Source organism: Platalea leucorodia (assembly GCF_965183815.1).
Source record: "Platalea leucorodia genome assembly, chromosome: 3".
Lineage (NCBI taxonomy): Eukaryota > Metazoa > Chordata > Aves > Pelecaniformes > Threskiornithidae > Platalea > Platalea leucorodia.
In genome coordinates this window covers 69,258,285-69,275,436 of record NC_138825.1, presented here as the reverse complement: position 1 = coordinate 69,275,436, position 17,152 = coordinate 69,258,285, and the positions used below count along the sequence as shown (strand labels likewise).

The 17,152-nt window shown below is 40.3% G+C and overlaps 1 protein-coding gene across 9 annotated transcripts in view; it reads left to right on the top strand.

Annotated features, from left to right (window-relative positions):
• Positions 1-17,152, top strand: part of NCOA7 (nuclear receptor coactivator 7) — a 98,300-nt gene that overhangs the window by 69,976 nt on the left and 11,172 nt on the right. For 7 of the 9 annotated variants that reach the window (XR_014227750.1, XR_014227751.1, XM_082307633.1 and 4 more), the window contains 5 exons: positions 1,351-1,452; positions 2,522-2,647; positions 5,015-5,199; positions 6,625-7,691; positions 9,176-9,344. Coding sequence is in view for 7 of the 9 variants with exons in the window: in XM_082307633.1 (XP_082163759.1) it covers positions 1,351-1,452; positions 2,522-2,647; positions 5,015-5,199; positions 6,625-7,691; positions 9,176-9,344 (1,649 nt within the window). In the remaining 2 variants the exon portion in view is untranslated. The remainder of the gene's footprint in view (positions 1-1,350; positions 1,453-2,521; positions 2,648-5,014; positions 5,200-6,624; positions 7,692-9,175; positions 9,345-17,152) is intronic. The other 2 variants (XM_082307636.1, XM_082307637.1) reach the window with 2 other exon arrangements.

Here is a 17,152-nt window from a genome sequence, read left to right as displayed (position 1 = left end):
TCACATATATTTTAGGTACTTGGATACAAGGATAATGAACAGTAATTTAAATGCTTCAAAGGGGAACTCAGTAGATCATTACCTGAGTTCAGGGGCTGGGGGATAGGGGGCTTTGTAATTGCCGTATCTGCCTTCTGTTATTTATTTGGTGTCACTAAAGCTTAAAGATGACTCTGAAGCTCAAGAGGGTAATGTAGCTGTTGCAAGAGAGTAGAGTTACTGGAAAGCCTAGATAAATGCTATATATAATACATTAAAGAATTAGAGAGTTAGATACAGTAATTTAAGTGGCTATTTGCCATCATGTTGGGGATGAGTCAGTCTCCTGTAAGATGAGAAATGAATGGAGACAGACTGCTTTTGGGACAGTCAAGTAATGAAAATGCAAATATGAAGTCTTAACACCTGGTTCATGAAGAGCAGATCTCTACTTCTGCGTCATGGACATGAAGAGATTGAAATGTCCTGGTTTGCAGATGGGGAAACTGAGGCACAAAGAGATGGCGCGACTTGCCTAAGAATACCCAGCAGACAAAAGCTGGGATGAGCAGAATGGTTTTATTTTTCTGAACATTTTTAGTTTAAAACTAAACTGTGAACATTTTTTTAGCTTTAGAAGTATCTTTCTTTGCTCTGACACTTGCAACAAATGACTCTCTCTATTTGGGGTGGAGGTCCAAAGCTGTACTGCCATTTTAGTACTGCTGTACTGAAAATCTGGGATGTTCACTATGAGGGAATGTGAAAATTCAAACAAAGCATTATGTTTTTTATATACATTTGTATTACTGTAATTTTTTTGTTTTCTTTTAAATGCAGTATATGATGATACAATGCTGGTTCATATAAAGATTTTTTTCTTAAATTTGGAGATGCAAGTATGTTTTTGGAAACAGACAACCTATAGCGAAGTGTTATAAACTTCTAACAATACAAATTCGCCATCTTCAGCAATGGCCTGCTCTTTGAATCAGAGTTTGCTGTTACAAGTTAATGACTGTTAACACTCGTTTTACAGTTACTTGTTTTGTAGTTGCGATAGTTGCAAGACAACCTGGGATTGTAACTTTGGGGGAAAAAAAGGAGGTTTTCATTCTGTGGAAAACGTTTTATTTTCTTGACTGTGCTGCAAAACAAAAGGTAGAGCTAGATCCTGTAATTAATCAGACGTGCATGTGCTCTGCCATCACCACCTATGAAGAAGGATTCTAGAATGAGTAGTTGTTAAGGAGTGCATTGCAATCACAAGTGATGAATATTGGGTTGTCTTTCTAGTAGAAAGTAGTATTTATAGTGAATAACTTTTTGAAGCTTGTGTCTTACTGTTTTGACATACGTGTTCGTATTTAGATTCTCTTTGTGCCAGAAACAAGCGCCGCAAGGCTGTCTTCTTTCAGTCCTGGTGCTCCCGTTTCTCCTTCATCGTCAGATGCCGAATATGATAAACTCCCTGTAAGTCAAACGTTGGTTCACTGGTCTTAAACTCACTAAATAATTTCTAATTCTGAAGTTGAGATTCAAGGCTGTGTAAATAGCATTTTTTGAGGTTACAGTTCAGACCTTGTGTTTAGCGTAGAGTAACACTAATATTAATTTGCTGTACTACAAAATTTACCATCTCTTTAAAATATTCCAAATTAAGGGAATTCTATCTGAGCGTAGAAACCCAGTACAAGTTCAGTTGGGCCCAGAGTCTATTGAAGCAGTTGAAAATGGTGTAGTGTATACTTTTTAAAGAATAGGAAGTTAAATATGAAGAATTACTTCGTGCTTCACCCTGGAGATTTCTATGCTGCTCTGCAGTCCAGAGCCTTGATCCTGCATTGGGATCCTTAAGCACGGAGGCTGTTGGTTTAGTCTGAGCAGTCAGTTTCTTTCTAGTTAAGCATATTATGGTGGTACCCATATATAGACTTGACTTATATAGACAAGACTGCTGGATTTAATCTTTGTGAAATGCCTTGGCATAGCTGATCTTTCGTTTTCCTTAGAAGGGTGATTGGCCATGATGATTTTAGATAGTAGCTTTAGGGAGTTTAGCTGTCCACCTGCTGATGTTAAAACAATTAGACATTTCAAATCCATAACTAATGAAAAGGAAAGTGGAGAGAAGCCTGGAGTGAATAACTGTGTTTAATCTTAGTCTTACGCCTCTGTGCCACCTGCATGGGGAATCACACCAGTGCACTGTGTGCAGAGGTCTTCGATGTAGATGAGGTGGCAGGACTGGCCCTCTCTTAATGAGAGTACCTCATTGAAATTCAGTGAGCTAACTTGCCTTGACGTTTTGAATTTCTGCCTGTTATTTGCATGGAGGTTTTTCTGTAATGTTACAAGGTTTTTCTTCCATACAGGATGCTGTGGGAAGTGTACATACATACATGCATGCATACATGACCACCACTTTTCTTCCTTAAGCAAAAGGAAAATATTTGGTTGAACCTGGCCTTTTAGTTGCACAAAATCTAAAAGTACATGATTCTGGCCCTGTTGCTCTGCACTGAACTTTTTCTTTCTTAAGGATGCTGATTTGGCAAGAAAGGCCTTCAAACCAGTTGAGAGAGTCCTGTCCTCTACTTCAGAAGAGGATGAGCCTGTGGTTGTAAAATTTTTAAAAATGAATTGTCGTTACTTCACAGATGGTAAGGTAGGTGGAACCTGGCTGCTGGGCATTGTTTGAGATTGTTTAAAAGCAAAATCTGTTTGGATAAGTGAGAGATGAATACTGGGGGAGTCAAACGTGCTCCATGTTTGTAAAGAATGTAAATGTTATGGTGGCTTTATCTATCACTGCTGCGTTTATTGGTACCGTGGTAATAGGCTGTATCATTTTGTTCTTTCAGTTGTTTAATCTATGATAATTGCTTTATGAAAGAATAGCTCTTCTACCCATCTTCATTCTCTTACCACATCTTACCAGAATTATCTGTTTAACAGTGTGTTGCTAGATACACAGAGAAAACTGCACTTTAGAGTTATGACGTGTCAGGATTAGTTGTCCAGTTCCATCAAATTGTGCAACAGCTTTATAAAACGAGCACATGCCTATCTACTTCATTTATGACTTTAAGCTAATTTTTAACTGTTTTCAGAGCAGTGTTTCCAAATACGTCCATGTTGCTTCTGCACTTGCTAATGAATGTCAAGCAAAACCTAATAAAAAGATAAATATTGCATGATACAACCTTTTCTTTCTTTTTCTTTCAAGCGTTCTTGTAACATACGTGTTCCCACTGGGACTGCAACCCTAAATTTTACAGCAGCTGTTTTAGAAGCAAAGCACAAAGCTTGGGCAGTATTTTAACCCTCTTTTCTTCTCAAGGTTGCAAGACACTGTCTTCTTGAACTATCTACTTTGATATATCTACTCTTGTTGACTCTGGTTTCAGTTAGATATCTGCGTGTTTGGGTTTTCAAGTTCTCTGGAATTTATAACAGTGGCGATGCTAACCATTGTAGTTTAAACATATTTTTCCCTTAGTCCTGACTTTTGTAAGATGGATGTGTTTACACCTACAGTTTTTGGCTTCTTTTTGCATCGAGTGGATGTAGACTGTACTTAACTACTCTGCAATTTTTCAGTCTGCTATTTTGTAGAAGGTAATAGAGGGCTACTTGATGTCTCGCATCCAAATCAGGGCAATACTGTCGCTTTGTTTTGTGATGCTTGCTAGATGCAGAGGATACAGTTTGCCAATTTTATGGCTGCAGCACTGAAAAAGTAATTTGCAGTCAGAACAATCAAAAGTGGGACGACTTCTCTGCCGGTGTAGCTAAAATCCCTTGTTGCCTTGCTTCCTGCAGTGGCTGGGTAGGAAGTACAGCCTACTGATGTATTGCTCTTCTGGCTAAATAGAGCTACATACCTGTGGGAGAAGCCTTTGCACTTGATATTGATTCTTTCATCCAAACACAAACCAGGCATGTGTACGTGAGTCGTACAGAAGCAGCAAATGGGAAATATGTACAGACTTTGCTTTACGAAGGAGCAGGCACACATGTACTCACTTGTCAGTGCCAAGCCATCAGCTTGGCATCTCTCTAATTTAAAAAACAAACAAACAAACAAACAAACAGAAAAAACCAAATCAAGCTTGTGGTCATCTACCTGCCTGTTTATTAGCCTTCCTTGGCTTGCCTTGCAGATGACCTTGGATAATTAATAGTATCTACAGTGTAGGTCATTGCTGGTGATCTGTGGCTCCCGTTTGCCAGATGTCATGATTTACGCACAGCTTCTGAGTTGATCTGGTGAATTTTGTAGCTTATCTGGAAGAGAGAGTGCAGGAGCAAGACATTGGAAATCTCCTTTTTAAACCTTGAAAAATGGTCAGTTGCCGTAGCTTGAATGTTGAATAATGGCTGATGCAGCCTCTTATCGAATCCATGGCTAGAGCACTTTTTGAAGAATTAAATGTGTCTTCTACACCTGTGCAAAATGTGCTTGGATCAGTGGTAGAAGCTGCTTCTAAATCAGGGAGAAACTGTTTCATGTCAGGTCCCTGTATGTGGAAGCTTTTTGCACGTACCTCTGGGAGAGTAGATCGAGGGGAGCTGTAATGTAGCATAGCATAGTAACTTTGACATTTCCATGAGTAAGACTGCCTTCAGGTGTGCTGGTTGCATATAAAGTCATTTATCGTATGAAGGTGGCTGCATCTAAAATAAAACAGTACTTTTTTTTTTTTAAATCCACTAGCCTATTTTGTCTGAGATCGATTAACAATCTACGGTTTTAGCTTGTAGCAGCCAGCACTGAAAGTTAAATAGTTCAGATGTTTTTCCTTATCAGCCAGGAATGTGGATGTCACAAAGCAATCTTTTTCTTTACTCTCCTTACAACGTCTGACTTGATGCAACTGGAAACCAAAATGTTTTGTTAGCAAACTTAGCATGACGGGATATAAAGAGTCAGGAGAGAAGTTTTTCTTCTTAGGATAGTATTCTAAAATTCCAATACCAAATGATAAGTGAATTACATGTAATGTGCTAATTCTTCCTTCTCCTATTTTAGGGCGTAGTTGGAGGAGTCATGATAGTAACTCCGAACAATATCATGTTTGACCCACATAAGTCTGATCCTCTGGTAATTGAGAATGGCTGTGAAGAATACGGGCTTATCTGCCCCATGGAGGAGGTTGTCTCAATAGCTCTCTACAATGACATCTCTCACATGAAGATTAAAGATGCATTGCCATCGTAAGGAGTGTTCTTCCCTGAACTTACATTTACATATTTTCAGTAAGGGTCATAGAAAAGGAGGGGGGGGTGAGTGGAGGGGAAGAGTTTTAACGCAGCAGAATAAAACAAATCAGGGAAGGAAAGTGCCAGCAAAGGGATGAGTCACTTGTATTGTTGTTCTGCTTTCTTTTTAGAACACTTCAGTGTCAGTAAAGAGAAATGGGTCATGAATATGAGAACCAAAGTGCAAAGGAAACCAGTAAAAATCAGTAATTAAAACCATTGGTGGCATGCCACGGTTGGGTTTTTGCACTGACCCGTCTCTGGGGTTATTTCAGTGGAAGTGAAGAGGGTTAGATTTGGACCATTTGTTGTGTTACCAGGACTATTCTGAGAGGAGTATTTAAAACTTTTGAGGACAACAGCACCTTAACCGCCGTCTTCAGTACTTACAGAAATACCAGTCTGTGGAATGCTTCCACTTCAGAACCAGAAATGCATTGCTAGTTCGCATTTATAATACGTAACAGACTTCCTGGGGTGGGCTACTTCCATTTATGCGTAGTCTAGGCACTGCTTATGTATTTATTCTAAGCAAGGTTTTGTCTTTATAGGCAACACCTGTTTGATCAGTGAAATTCAACTACTTCTCTCATTTTCTCATTTCAAGAAAAACTTTCCAGATATTTGTGTTATGCTCATTACTAGAGTGTCTAGTAACTTCTTAATAACTTTTAAGTGATGAGAATCTTGTATTCTCGTTCACCTCATGCTTTTTAGCAGTAGTGAAGAGCTCAAGTTGTATGCTGTTAAGTTCTTAAGAATTTTTCATTTTGAAATGTTTTGCGAGTTCTTTAAGAACTTTAAAAAGAAATCTTTGGGGAAGTCTGCATTCAAACAGTACATTTGAGTAATGGCGAAAAATTAAAGGAAAAAACCCAACTCTGTTGCCTGTTACTGTTTTGCAGTAAACGTGTTCAAACAGGGTATGGCTTATCTCTGATTTCCTTTCTTCTCAAAAATACATTTGTACTGACTAGGAAAACATGGATGGTTGTAGAGGTTGACTCATTGTCAGGTGTGGGAAATAACAATATGATATGAATGAAATTCCAGCCGCTAAATACATGTCCTGTGGTTTTTTGGTTACTGAACTTCTGATGACTTGCACATTGTTATTACATGTATACCATTTCTTCACCCATGTGGCATATTCTGCCAAGTGGTTTACTCATTTTATTTTGGTATTATCCTTTCTGCATTTTTCTTCATTTTCTTTAAAGTCACTTGTTTCCACTGACTTATGTTTATTTTGGAGAAAGTAATTTTTCATTGAGTTTTAGAGCTTAAGTTGGTATATTATTTATTTTTTCTTTTCCGTTTTTTTTTCTGTTTCCATTTTGCTTTTAACATCCTGTGTACATCCATCATTTTCCCTGACAGTGACATACCAAAGGATCTTTGTCCTCTGTACAGGCCAGGAGAATGGGAAGACCTGTCCTCTGAGAAAGATATCAATCCTTTCAGCAAATTCAAATCCCTTAGCAAGGAAAAGAGGCAGCAGAATGGAGATCCATCCATTGCTCTGGGTGCCAAACAGATAAAGCCTTCAGATAAGGAAAAGTCTGCTGATTTTGAAGTTCTTCAGTCATCTGAGAGTACAGGTTCAATCAAGTCAAAGTCACTGGAGCTTCCCAACAACATCACTGCCACTGATCATTTGGCAAAGTTTGCTGCGGATCCATGTGCCAAGGAGCCTTCTGGGGAAAAAAATGCTTCAGACGTCAAAACCAAAGAAAAATCCCTTTTGGGAGAAGGAGAGGTTGACTTCATTGAGCTGGAAAAGACGTCATCTTGTATGGATAGAGGGTTGGACAGGAAAATCTCAGTAATGGAAGGCTTGCTGGCTGACCCCAAGGAGTTGGGGAGAACTAAGCAGCAGGTAACCAAACCCACTACAGAAGTCCAGGAGCACTTGACAGTTGATTCCTTGGAAAAAAAGGACAGTGTTGAACCTAAAGCTGACTTAGACTTAGAGCTGTGTGAAAAGCAAGATGTTTTTCCAGAAGTAAACAAATGTGTCAGTTCCCCGACAGGTAAGGTGGAGACTGCATTGGACACTAAGAAAGAGCTAGAGAAAGATAAACTTATTGAATTTTACCTCAATAAAGATGGGAATGGGTCTCAGTCATCTGAAGACTTACACAAGGCTGAAATCCAGAAAGGTGAAAACAATAAAGCAATTGGTATAGACCTTACACTTAGCTGTTCAAAGTCCCACGCTAATGAAGTCCATACAGTTAAAAGTATGGAGCTTGATTCCTGCTGTGTTGAAAGGAAAGCACCTTCATTAGAAATCAGCTCAGCAGCAGCAGAGGAAAAGGATCTGAAAGAGTCTGTGGACTCTTCATTAGTACCAGCTGTAGACAAGACCTCTCAAGAAACACAGTTAGACAATCAATCAGAAATCAGACTGTGGCTGCTGCAGAAAATTCAAGTGCCAATTGAAGGTAGGTCCCTGGTTATCCTTGTTTCCTCTGAGACTTGGACAGCATTATGACGGTAACCTTTGAATTGATAGCTTTCTGCTCTAAATTTCCTCTTCTATAATATCTGGTCTTTTTTTGTTTTTACTCTTGTATACTATATTTTTATATTATCTGCTATTTAGAAGAAAAAAATACCTTCAAATTCCCTAAGCTTCTAGTTTGATAAGTAGCTTGTGTGCTCTTTCCATATTCAGTGATCACTGTTTACATAATCTTCACCTCTGTTTACTGGCTTTAAGAAGGACAGTGAAATGTCACCCAGTTGCAGTACTGACAGGGACACTTCATGGCCTAGGAATTGTCAGTCTGTACTGGTAACTTCTGTTGCTTCAGTGAAATCTGTCAGTGTATTTCTGATAGTATCTGAAGTAGTAGAAGTGCACTGCTGTAAAAGGGGGTACTGAAGTATTCTTGACACAATTTGCATCTGTCTAGTGTCTTTCATGCTATGGAAACCCTTAAAGAAGTATAAATAGGAATGTATGTAGAGTCTTACTGACTGATCATTTTGTCCTGATTGGTCATTCAAATATTATAAATAAAATTCAGGCTGTTACTGGAAAGCATATAACAAAACGAAACCTCAGTTTAGATCGCATGTACACATATTACTATTTCTACTACAGCCCAGTGCCTCTAAGCACTAGTCCATCCTGGAGCACTGATGCTCCTCTCTTGGTAGTTTAATGAATCAGCGGACGAACCCTTGATTCATATCAGGTGGGGGGGGATGATTAGAGTGGAAGTCTTTATTTTAAAAACAGTTGTTCTTAAAGTGATTTTTCCTTTTTTTTGTAAGGGTTTACATCTCACTAGTTGTATTTGGCAATTGTTCTCATTGGGAGAGAAAAAAAAACAGCTGTATTTGTACTCCTAAAATGAATGAAGCAACTTCAGTGTGATTGAGGCTCTAGTTCAATAAGCAATTTTTTTGTCACACTAGCAATTTAATGAACTTAAATGGCTCTTATGCTTGACCCTGTCTTGGGCTGACAAAAGGTGTTTGGCTGGCTGTCTGACCATCAGAGTTGAGAAACTGATGGGGCTGTGTGTGTCTGTGTGTGTGTGTGCACAGGGTTACCCTTCGACTGGATGGGTTTCCTGGACCCAGTCAAACGCTGTCCCCTTTACTTGTCTGCTTTGTGTTGCAGTTGGCACCCAGCCCGATCACCTTACTGATTTGTTTTACAGGGCTATTCTGTACATAGCTGTACAGCTGAGGGGAATACAGGCTGTGATGAAATGGGAATAAATGGCCACAGTTTAGAATGAACAAGGATTTATTAAACCAGTTGTGCTATTGAATGACACGTCAGGTTTAATTCTGTGTATGGTGCCTCTGAGTATTCCTTTGCACGAGATTATTAATCTTTGTGACAGTGTTTTATCAGCTGCAGTATTTGTGCATTCCTGTAAGCAGCCCATTTCTTTTGTCTCTCATTCAGATATGCTTCCTTCAAAAGAGGAGAAGAGCAAGACTCCTCCAATGTTTCTGTGCATTAAAGTAGGGAAGCCCATGAGAAAGTCTTTTGCGTCTCAGAGCACCACCATGTCTCAACAGTACAGTAAAAAGATAAAGCAACCAGAGTACTGGTTTGCTGTTCCTCGGGAAAGGTAAGCTGCAGTGCATAGCACGAAAACATGTTTGTCTCTTACTTTTTAAAAGGTGTAGTGCTTTCTAGAGTTGCATCTGACTTCCCCTATGTGGTCCAAGGTGTGAAATGTAGCAAGGATGCTGAGATGAGGAGGGGGGTGCCCTCGTTTCATTGCATGCCAGAGAGATAAAGCAGTGTTTGTTGCTGGTGTAATATGGCTCCCAGTGGGAAGGAAGCCTCCTTCAGGTGCCACTTCAAAGATGAAAAGAGGGATACACATGCAGCTGACGTGATAAAGGCACTAAGGGACGATCTGGGTTTCGGCGTAGTCTAGAAAGTGAGGGAAAGGGGAAAAGGGAAGCAGTGGCAAGAGAGGCAAGGAATCCACTGAGGTGCCAGTGCTAAAAAACAGGCATTTCACATGAGTGAAGGCCATGATGTGGAAAATGGAGACACTCCTAACTGAATGGGTGTGGCTATTTCTGCTTTCAGGCCCATAAAGAAACATCCTTTCCTTCGCAGTAAAATCCATTTAAATGTTTTATGTGCCTGTAGGTGTGTATGTGTGCATAAATACTACTATAGCACAAAAAAAAAAAGTGAAGGCCTGTGATTTTCAGATCACCCAAGAATTTTCACTGGCTGTGAGGAATCAAATCCATGGTCCTTCTCTTGCTAGAAGGCAGCTAGAGCAACTCTCTGGGCTGTTGATGAACCAAAACAGGGAAATCGGTGATCACAATTCTGGTGAATTAGGTACCAGGAAGGAAGAATCTGAACTTGCGATCAATCTCAGAGGTGTCTTCAAGATGCAGTCAATTTTTTTCTTTTTTTAAAATAATTTTTCAGAATATTTAATTTTATTTTCAGTTTTGTAGCATGTGTGTTGACTTAAGTGTTTATTTATTGTATTTTAGAAATGAGCGTTTGGAGCAGACCAGTAGTGTGGAAGTTGCTGACCCAGGGGAGGAGAGGGAGAGGTTTAAGCCAGCTGGAATGTGGCCATTGGGAGTGTAGCTGAAGATAGCTTTTGGTTTGCTTGCTATCTGCTGAACCCAGTCCTTGGCTCCTTAGGGATTGCAAAAGGACGGGTTCAGAAAATTCTAGGTTGAAGTGTGAGTAAATACTTCAAGGGGTTGGAGTGATGCTGTAATATAACACAAGGTCAGTTATTGCTTTAGGGATAGTGTTTCTGATGTTGAATAAAGCTACTGAGCTGAACTGGGTCTCTGATAGTTGCTCTGTGCAACAGGTAAATCTATTAAGCTTCTCACCACAGACTTGGAAAACAGCTTCTTTACTTGTCGTTTTATGACCAGTAATTTTCTGATTAGTGAGGGGACCTAATCCATATATAAACTGAAGTGTTGACATCTGGTTTATACTTAAGTTTTTAGAATGAGGAAAAAGTAATTTCTGCAGTGAGCTGTTGCAGCAGCACTTGGCTGTGCTGGCTGACAGGCCAGATCTTTGCTGTCGGGGCTGCTGTTCAGATCTCGATCAAAATTAGTGGTGAACGTAGTATAAGATTGAGTCGTTTTGGTGCTATTCATGCACGCGTGTTTTAACACCACAGAGGTGCATACAAGATCATGCAAAACTTGGGGCAAAAATTAAATGCGAGACCCACTCCTTCGTATTAATGCAAGACATGTCTTTGCCTAGCAAGTCGGTGTTCTCTCCCAACTCTCGTATGCCTTCCCAAACCGAAATGCATTGCTTTCTACTTGCTGGTGATATTCTTGCACCAGTATTGCATAGTATATAATTATCAGTGGTACCCAATTATCTTGAGTGCCATGGACAGTAGGCCACTTGGGATAACTTTGCAATTTATTTTTTATGCAATGTATCAATATAATTTACTAAGTGTAAAGACATTTGGAATGCAATTTATATTCATGTATGAAAATATCAAGAATACCACTCTCATCGCATTGATCATAAAGCAGCATAAATAAAACACTCTGTCCAGTGCAGTAACAGTAGCTTGTGCAGCATGTTAATAGTAATTAAAAAACCAAACCACCACCAAAAAAAACCAAACCTGGATTGAGATTGTGAAGAAATTGGAGTGCATGTCTATAATCATTGTGTAAATTAAATCTTCCTCTGATTTGCATTTAATTGTATTTTTCCATGGTCTGTTAGTGTTTGCTGTTAAAACAGCTTCTGTCATCAATTGCGAAAACAGCTCCATTTTCAGCCTGAGCCCCGTAGCCCGTGGCTCCCAGCAGAGCTGCTCATCCATCTGCAGACTGCTGCTGCTTTCCTGGCCTTGGCAGGCTGTGGGAAAGCTGCACTGGAGGGTAAACATACTTACCTCTTAAAATTTTTAACTTTTTTTCCTTTTTTTTCTTTTTAATGGAAGCCTCAGGAAACACTATTAATACAGAGAGAAGACTGTTAGGCTGATATTCTTTATAAAGGCGGTCAAGAAGTCTTAAGTCTGGTTTGCCTTTTGCAGCTGATGTAGGTTTTCTCTCTTCCTACGTGGCCTCCTGGGTGCTGAGAGTGTCCTGGCGCGCCTCGCCCCGTGACCCACGCAGCGCGGCTGAGTTAACGAGTGACGATAGGGCTGCTTTGCGCTGCCCACTTGATCACAGTGGTGCTCGCCTCGACACGTAACAGGGGAGATGGACATCTGGAGTTGCCTTACATGCAGATTACTACAGGTTACTCAGTCTAGGGCAGCTCTTCTTGGGTTCAGCTGAGCAGAGAGGCACCCATGGTTTTGGACACTAATAGATTGATTCTTTTGCTGAGAAGTCTTGCAATGGGTGTAGCTTACAGTATTAGAGGGTAAGTCTGTGCATGCTCTGACTACATGGATTTACATTTAAATGGTATGTAGATTTTCCACGCTAGTGGATTTTGAGTAGTAGTAGGTCAGTAATTATGCACAGATTTCCTCAAGGTCTGTGCAGAGGAAAATGCCTTGCACTGGGACAGAGATAATAATGCAGAATTTCTTTGTTTATAGACATGTGTCCTAACAAATAATTTCCTTATTTTAGCATAGACTAGTTCCTCAGTCAAGAAGTAAATCTCACTGATTATCTATCATGTAAATTTGGCAGGCAGGTTTGGTTTATGAATGTATAATTTGCATTGATGTTGATGTAAAAGACATTGCACCGAAATCATGCTGCTGAGAGGGCATCCGCTTTTTGGAAGTTCCTTTTTTGAGAGCAGGCAGATGTTCAAGGAGGGGTTGAGGGGTTGTTTTTCAACAGGGGTTGAGCCTTTCTTCTCTTTTTCAGTCTTAGCTTCCTTCCCCTTTGATTTTTTTTTTTTTGTTTGTTTGTTTGGTTTGGGGAGTTGGGTGAGTTTTGGTTTGGTTTTTGTTACTGTTTCTGTGGGGTTTCCTTTCGTAGAGCAAGATGTCGGTTGGTTGTGACTCCTGTTAGTATCTAGTACGTAACACCCTGTAGTTAATACGGTTGAAGCTGAGATCTGGAAGAACTTGGCAGCACAACTAGCTGGAGTCAATACCTACGTGATGCTTCCGTGCACTTACGCAGGGCTTCGCATAAAGGGACGATGATTAAGATGGTCCTGGTGCTGAAGGATCACTCTTCCATGGTGCTGTTAACGGAATGGAATAGGTAGCATAAAACTTAGATTTAGACTGCTTTTGAATCAGCCTTCTACAAATAGAGTACTCCTAGACTCCTGATAAATAAGATATCAAACTATACAGATGAAACCTATGAAAACCTGTTTGTATCTATAGCTTAGTATCTTACAATGAGGGCTCTTATAAGTTTATATAAGCTCATAGAAGCATATGAGGGCTTACAATACCTTAGTCCTCATAAGATTCATGAAGGATCATCATCATCATCATCTAGTCAGGCATGTTAATAACTAAGTTGTAGGACTCCTGAATTAATTCCTCTTTCTAGGCCAGGTGCTGTAGCTGGACTTAGAGCCTTTGTACATGTATTGCAGGATGCACAAACCCTCTCCCACCATCCAAACACACAAATTTGGAAGTAGTCCCCCTGCCACCTGTGACTGACTTGAAGACATTAATTTATGGAAAACTGGTTTGCCTCTGCCCTCAAAGAAGTCAGATATTGTTGCCATATCAACAGAAATGGTGGTAGTGATGTCAGTTTGTGACTTCCTAAATTAATGTATATCTTTTAGAAGAAAAATAATTTACAGTTCCCCCTCAAGAACCAACTGTAACTTGACAAGTTGTCTGGTGTGTTTTATAGATAATTGCCTTTGCTCTTTTTCAGTGCACTATATACCTACTTTAATTTTTCTGGCTTTCAGTCCCTGGTTGTGGTTGAATCTGTATTACCAGTTTCAGTTCTTCTTAATGTAGGCTATCACAGGGTATTGCTCCTGTAAGCTAAATAACTCTTTTTGCCTCTTGCTGTACGACGGTTGGTTTTGCATCTCTAAGCTGTAACACTTGAGTGTGACTTGGGAATGGTGCACCAGAGATAGGCAGAGTATTCCAGCAGTGGTCACCAAAATGTCAAACACCAAACTAAACACAATCTCATTCCTTCCGCTGAATGTTACTTTTTTGGTACATTCAAGGATCGCACCAAGTGTTGTCATCGGTGTGCTGGTGCAGAACTCTTGCTTCAAAATTCAGAGCCGTTATCCCAGGTCTCTAGGGTCCTACTGCCGTGGGTAAAGTACCATCCTGCATGCACCGCCTCTGCTCGCTCTTCTTTGGTGTGTGCTCCTCTGCTCAGATGCATTCACACACACAGATGGTTGTGCCCAGTTTAGTAAGCAATGTAGTGGCATAAGTACTCCACAAAGCTTTTGTCTTACACTGATTTTATCACTTTGCTGTCATGATCTTTATGTCATGCTTTGTACTCTCCAAAATTAGTTTTCTACTGAATTTATATCCTTCACTATAAACTTTTCTTTTTACATTTGTTTTGTGTCCTCTGTGTGTGTGTTACTATGAACATATTTGTAAGCATATCAGTTTCCTTTTAATCTGGCTACCGTTGGGGAGGGAGGTGTCCCTCTTTAATCAGTGTTCCATCTTTCATTTTTTATTTGTGTCTCCTAGTTTGTTTGTTTGGTTTTTTTAAATAATAATAAAAAAAAAGTAGTTTCCTGTTATCATTTTTTCCTTTTGAATAATTTCTTTCTGGAGTGATTAACTTCAGGTTTCTGGAGTTGTTCCTTTCTAAGTATTTTATATTTTATTGATGTTTCTCTGTTCGTGCATGACAGACTCATAAGCATGTGATCACCAAAGCAGCAATTGAGTTCTAAGATAAATTTCCTCACAGCTGTCAAGTTGGCTGTAAGTGTTCCTTAAGCAGTGTTTTTTCAATTTTAAAATTGTCTCAATTTTTTTCAGTTTGGGAGCTTGGAAATACCACCATAGCATAATATTATAATTTTATTAACAGAGAAAGGATGCTCTTCATCCACTTTCAGAATGACCTCACTTCTACAGTCACCAATTTCTCATTTTATGCTGCTGCTTCTTAAATCTGGAGTGTCTGGATTTATTTAGCATCTGTCCATGGTAGAGGAAAACTTAGTTATGCACTACTTAAATAAACTAAGCACATACAGGTCTGTGGGGCCTGACAGGAAATATTCTGAGTTTACAGAGGAAGTTGGTTCATGTTATTGCAAGGCTGCTTTCTATCATCCTTTGAAAGGTTATGATCATTGGGAGAGGTTCTTAATAACTGGAGAAACAAATACTGCAACGATCTTCAGAAAAATCGAGGAGGATCTGTGAGGGCACAGGGCAGCCAGCTTCACCTCAGTCCCTGGGAAGATTATGAAGCGCATCCTTACGGACACCATTTCCAAACACATGGAGGGCAAGAAGTGATCAGGAACAGTTATCATAGATTTACCAAGGGCAAATTGTTTTTCTACCAACCAGGTAACTTTTCTGTTTGAGATGGCTAGCTCTGTGAACAAGGGGAGAGCAAGGGATTGTTGTTTTACCATGGCCTTCGTAAAGCTTTCAACACAATCTCCCATAGTATCCTCATAGCCAGATTGGAGAGATGTGACCTGGACAGGCAGACTACCAGGTGGGTGAAAAATTGACTGGACCACTGGGCTGAAAGGGTTGGTAGCTAGTCTGAGTGGCAGCCAGGTGCAAGTGGTATTCCTTGGGGACTGGTACTGTTTAATGCCTTCATCAGCAACATGGACATTAGAACTGAATACACCTTTGTCATTTTGGGAGATGACGCCAAATCTGGGGAGTGTTCACACATTGGAGGGCAGGGCTGCTGTTCAGAGGGGCCTCAACATGGAGGAATGGGCTGACAGAAGCATCAGGAAGTTCAGAAAAGGCAAATACGAAGTTGTGCCCCTGGGGCGGAGCAGCCCCTGCAGTGGTAGAGGCTGGGGACGGCTGGCCTGGGGAGCAGCTCTGCAGGAAAGGAGCTGGGGAAGCTGAGAGCAAACTCGGTGTAAGTCAGCGGTGTGTCTTTGCAGTGATGAAGGATTCACTTCTTGTTGGCCTGCATGAAGAAGAGCATAGCCAGCAGCTTGGGTGGTGGTTATTCCCTCTTCCTTTGGGACACATGGTTAAAAAAAGGGGCGGCGAGAGGGGAAAAAAAAAAGTAGGATGGTGCCAGACCTCTCTCAGACCACATGCTGCATGCGGAGGAAATCGTGGTTAGATAGAAGACAAAAACAACATGAGACTGGTCGTGCGTGGAACAGGTTGTGTGGAGAGGTGCTGGAATCTCTGTTGGAGATTTTCACAACTGCAAATGGACAAGATGACTGTGCAACCTCCTCTAACTTGGAAGTTAGCTCTACTGTAAATAGAAGTTGACCTAGATGATCTCCAGAGGTGCCTTACAACCTAAATATGCTCTGCGATTCTGAGATGGGGTTATGCTGCTCTCCTCCACCCACCTGTATGAACGTGGTTTCAAACTGATCTTAGCCAGACAGTGGCAACCACTAGTTTTATTGTTCTTTCATAGGGATTTGTAGGAATTAAGTAGTTAGCTTTCCAGACTAGGACTACTGCACATAAAATACACAGTGCTGAAGTTAAATGTCTCTTTCAGTTAAAACTCACATTAGTTAGCAAAGAGATGATCATACTGCTCTTTCTGAAGCCTCTGTGAGCAAATGAAGAAGAATGGCGTATGTGGAGTGGCACCTATTGATGTGGGAAAACTTCTGCAGTTAGAAAAGGTCTTGACTAAAATGAGATGGTACGGCTTTTAGAAGTGCCTTCCATAGTTCGCTGGTTTTAGATCTACACAAACTTGTAAGCAATCACGTGGCTTCTCACAAAGAAGGGGAGAATCCCTGGCAATGGGAGTGTGGCCCTCTTTTAGCCTTTTCCAGGCAATAATTGGCGAGAACTATCCCAAAGACTGATTGTGCAGCACTACCTTGATCTCTTTTGTGTGTGTTGTTGCGGAGGAATGAACAGTAGCTAAAATTTTTACTTTGGTATCAACATTAGCTACCTTACTTGTTCTTGATGAAGGGAGGCTGCTGATGCCTCAGGAACTAGTGTTGGCTGTTCACAAATTTAGGACAATTGTACTAAAACCATATTTGGTTGTATATGTTAAAAATGTTTCACAGGTACAGTTCTTATTTGATAACAAAAATTTAAACTCTCCTAGAACATCTGTTAGCCATGCACCACAGAAGCGTTTGTGAATGCACAAAGGAGAAGAGAAAAAAATGATGGCAATGCTGATTTGTTCCTTTTTCATGGTTAAGAGGACATTTCCATGTTGAAGCAAAGTCAATCTTTTATTCCTTCTGAGGGTAGTGGAAATTGGAGCCAAATTTCTTGTGGACAAAGTGGGTCAAGCCCCTCCAAATATC